At 47.0% G+C, this 4145-nt stretch overlaps 1 protein-coding gene across 1 annotated transcript in view; it reads right to left on the bottom strand.

The window, feature by feature from the left end:
• Positions 1 to 254: 254 nt before the first annotated feature.
• Positions 255 to 4145, bottom strand: part of eif2b3 (eukaryotic translation initiation factor 2B, subunit 3 gamma) — a 48394-nt gene continuing 44503 nt past the window's right edge. Inside the window, exon 12 of the mRNA XM_066681778.1 lies at positions 255 to 409. Within this exon, the coding sequence (XP_066537875.1) occupies positions 357 to 409 (53 nt within the window). The 3' untranslated portion in view covers positions 255 to 356. The remainder of the gene's footprint in view (positions 410 to 4145) is intronic.

The following is a 4145-nucleotide window of genomic DNA, read 5'->3' as shown; positions in this document are numbered from 1 at the left end:
CACGGCTCCACTCGCTTAAAGCAGCACTGAGAATTACAGCTTCAAAATCACTGTGAGGCTCCACTGAGCTGTAAAAGGAAGAACAGAGGCTCAGTCGATGCTCTTCTGGGGTCAGCACTGCAGAAACCGCACTATGTAAATTCTGGCGGAGGGTAGGTGTGCCCCCAGACCTTCCTCCTACACCTTGATTTCAGGAGACACACACACACTAACACACACGGACAACACTGACAAGCTGAGATAAATAAACCCATGTTTATTTGGACATATTCGGTAAAAACGGTGAGGGGGGAGGAGGGTGTCTGAGGGGAAGGATGTTCTGTGGCTGGATCGGGTTCCACCTCGTGGCACAGGTTCTAGATCTCCATCAGCTGATCTGATCCAACAATGACGTCATTGGTTCTTTCAGCTGCAAAGAAAGAAAAGACCCAAAGAGAGAGAGTTAGAGACAGACCAAGTGACAGAGAGAGAAAAAGGCAGTGTGTGTGTGTGTGTGGGAAAGGATGGCAGGTGCTGGGCTGGGAGTTGAGCTGTGTTCATAATTCCATTTTTATCAGGTGCACGATTTGGCGGAGACCTTGGATTCTGGCAGATGGCCAGTCAGTCGTGGTTGTGATGTCACAGCCCGGTTTGGCTGCTTCTGATTGGTCAGACACCTCTACAGACAGTTCTGTTGGGTCCATGTTAAATGTTCTCAGTGTGAAGTGTGGGTTCAGAAGTCTGCTTCATTTTCACATGAATGAAACACAGCAGTCGGCCATAACATTAAAACCACCTCCTCATTCCTACAGTTATTGTCTGTGTAGGTGTGCTTTGTGCCCCCCCCCCCCTGCCCCACCCCTCCCCCACTACAGAGCTGCCAGTAGGGAGCACAGGAGCATGTTGGGTACTGAGACAGCTGATGTGTTACTCATGTGGAAACCATGTTCCACAGTGTGACTGAGGGTGTGCTGAGCTCTGCCGAAGGCGCCAACTCAATGGAGGCCATGTTTACTCTCTGTCCACACAAACGCAGCATAAAAAAAAAACACTTGTTTTTCAGGGTCACTCACTCAAGCCTCTCGAAATGTTGACTCTCGGATGCTTTTCTGTGTTTTCAATCAAAGAGAAGAAAACAAGTCTTGTACAAAGTTTATCTCCAGCGTGGAGCGCTGTGTAAAGTCCATTCCTTCACGTATTGATGAAGAGAAGGGGCCTGGCCCGATGGCCGCGGACACTATTTATAAACACTGTCAGGCGGAGAGACGGAGGAAAGGACGGCTTCTAATTCACAGAAACACGGGGCTCCGAGCTAAAGCTCACAGAGGCAGATTAATTTGGCGTTTAAAGACATATTTTAGTGAGAAGGAATCTGTGAGAAAACCAGCGCGGAGTTGGAGCACAGCGTTCAGGACGAGACAAATAGAGCGTACAGCATAGTGTAGAATAGGGGGGGGGGCGCGAGAGAGAGAGACAGACAGACGCAGACAGAGACACAGAGACAGACAGAGAGAGCGAGAGAGAGAGAGAGAGAGAGAGAAAGAGAGAGAGAGAGAGAGATCTCAACAGTGTGTGTCATCAGTCTCAACACCACCTGTGGAGATCTGACACCAGACAGCAAGCCACAGAAAGCCCGGGTGGTCTCGCTCACTCACTCACTCACACACACACACTTTTATAGAGTATGCAGACAAGGACTGTTTTGCCGGGTACACTTCAGATTTAAAATTCTTTAAGTGCCATCGACCAATCAGTATCAGCCTATATTTTTCTTTACTATTTCATTTTTTAAAATCTTTTTTTAAAACCATAGTGGTTCTAACACTACAGCGTTAAGCTCCGGCCACGCACTGCTGAACCTCAGCCTCAGTCTATAAAGGTTCATGAGCTGCTGACATATTTTTCTGTATAGCTCATGATCACGTGAATGATGCATGTAAACTGAGCCCTAAATCACAGTTTGAAAAAGGGCTGCAGTTTTAATAAAAAAAAAAACACAACAACTTAATGTAGGTATTCAAATTTTAGATTTCCGTTCTGTAACAGAGTAACACCAATCAGAGACCGCCACGCCCCATTCTGACTCTACATTGTGTGTTCAGAATTAAAGGCGAGAATGTTGCTGTGCGCTGGAAAAAGCTCCGGTGTTTGTACACAGACCTGGCTCCGTAAACAGGGAACAAAACACAAAGGGCTCGGTCTGAAATGGCCCAGGACTTTTCTCTGAACACATTTGGAAGCGTTTGGACGGCAGAGAGACCTCCAAATGTTGAAAAGCACGACAGGGGATGTGAATGTTGCTTTACTTCTGCTGCGTAGGTGGGTAATATTGATCTATTTTTGCTGTTTCTGATTATTTAAGGTGGAACTGACTCTAAACGTGGGACGGTGGAAACTGCTTGAAAGTAAACAGAGTGAAAGTTCTACGAAACTAAACTCCAGTTACAAATGGGTTTCTGTGGTTGTTCAAACGGTAAACTTCATCCACATACACACCACAGTTGACCATTCCAGAACCATTCCGCCTTAAACGATGTGTAACAGACGTCAACTGCTATTTTACTCTGAACGGCTGCATTATTCAGACCAGTTTCCCCAAGTCGCTCAGCCCTAGTCTTCTATGGAACCGAGTTAGGAGCTGGTTTCCTCGGAACTTTCCTGAATATTGCTGGATTTACAACTTAACGTTATATTCCTGTGTCCTGCACTTGACCTGAGAGAGTCCCACCACTCGGAGCCCTCACACACAGGCTCTTTTCCTGATGAATAATGTGCATTGTCTTGAAAAAGCATAAAAACAAATGCGCAATCACACACTAGAAGCTCCAGGGTCTGAGTGTGGAAACCAGCTGTAATTCTTTTCCCAGCCGAGGCTCAGGGAGTTCAGCGTACGAAGGGGTCTTATAGAAGCGCCAGGCCCCTGTACGAGCTGCCTATCGCCGCCCCGCGGCCAGCTCTCGATAACAGGCGGCTGGGGTAAACGGCACAGAAATAGCGAGCGGTCGGGTTTAAGTGTGGGCTGATGGACGCTGACGGCAGGGACCACCTTAGAAGAGCCACTATACACTCCATAGGCTTCTCCAGTCACTCAGCAGCCAGTTAAACAGGCTTACGGTCGCGATGAGCTCAGCGGCGCCGCGCACTTTGAAGGCCCCGGCACGGAGCGCAGAGAAATCCACAGCTGCTTGGAGAGAAAGACGAGAGGCCTGCGCTAACTTACACTGTTTACACTAACTCACATTACAGCAGAGTGCACGGAGACCGTATCACAGGTCCTGGACCTGATCCTGTTCAACTTTCATGAGGAATGGAGGGCGAGGGTGGTGTCCTACTCTCCTCTAAAAAAGTAAAAGTAAATGAGTGTGTGTGTGTGGATGGAATGGTGAGCGCTGGTTGTGAAGCGCCCCTGGGTTTGTAGAAAGGCTCTACATAAGTGTAACGTTAAATAAATATAAATAAATAAGCACCGCAGAACTCAGGCGAAGGGTATATTTTCTTACACACAATGGTTCTACTCTTTCACCTCTTACAATTTATGAACGGGGCGCTGTAGATGAGGCTGCCTCTCGCCGACAATCGCTGTAGTTTCCCCCCACTCTTACACACCTTCTAATGGGTTAAGTGCCATTTTTTATTTCTTTTCATGCTCCAGGAGGTAATGCCCTAAGAATGTGTTCATGGCACAGGACACAGAACAGACTCCACACGGTTCCATACGGTTTACACCGAGTCATTTTCATACTGCGTACATGTAGATAATGTAAAACAGAAATACAGTAATGAACACGTGGCTTAGAAATACATCTTTTAAAACGTATTACAGTGTTACAAAACTACACCGTGATAAATATCCATTTCTTTGATTGAGGGAAACAAACATTTAAAGTGATACCATTTCAGTTGGTATCTCCCAGCTCTACTGTGGGGCGAGGATCGGTGTGTGATCCAGGACTAGTCCTGCAACAACCGCACCGCACCTCACTAGTGTTAATATGGCCACGTGCAATCAAATCCTCACTGCTACGTGTATCAGCATTTTTGCAGGAGTCTGTTACTGCAGCTGAGGACTGGTGTATAGTGGCACTTGGAGGCTTTGATATTACATAATATTAGATTGCACTCTCAGCCCAGAGAAAGAGAGAGAGAGAGAGAGAGATAGACAGGAG

The sequence above is a fragment of the Hoplias malabaricus genome, chromosome 9, assembly GCF_029633855.1.
Source record: "Hoplias malabaricus isolate fHopMal1 chromosome 9, fHopMal1.hap1, whole genome shotgun sequence".
Taxonomy (NCBI): Eukaryota; Metazoa; Chordata; class Actinopteri; order Characiformes; family Erythrinidae; genus Hoplias; species Hoplias malabaricus.
Note: the sequence above shows the minus strand (reverse complement) of the source record. Positions and strands in the feature narration are given on the sequence as shown.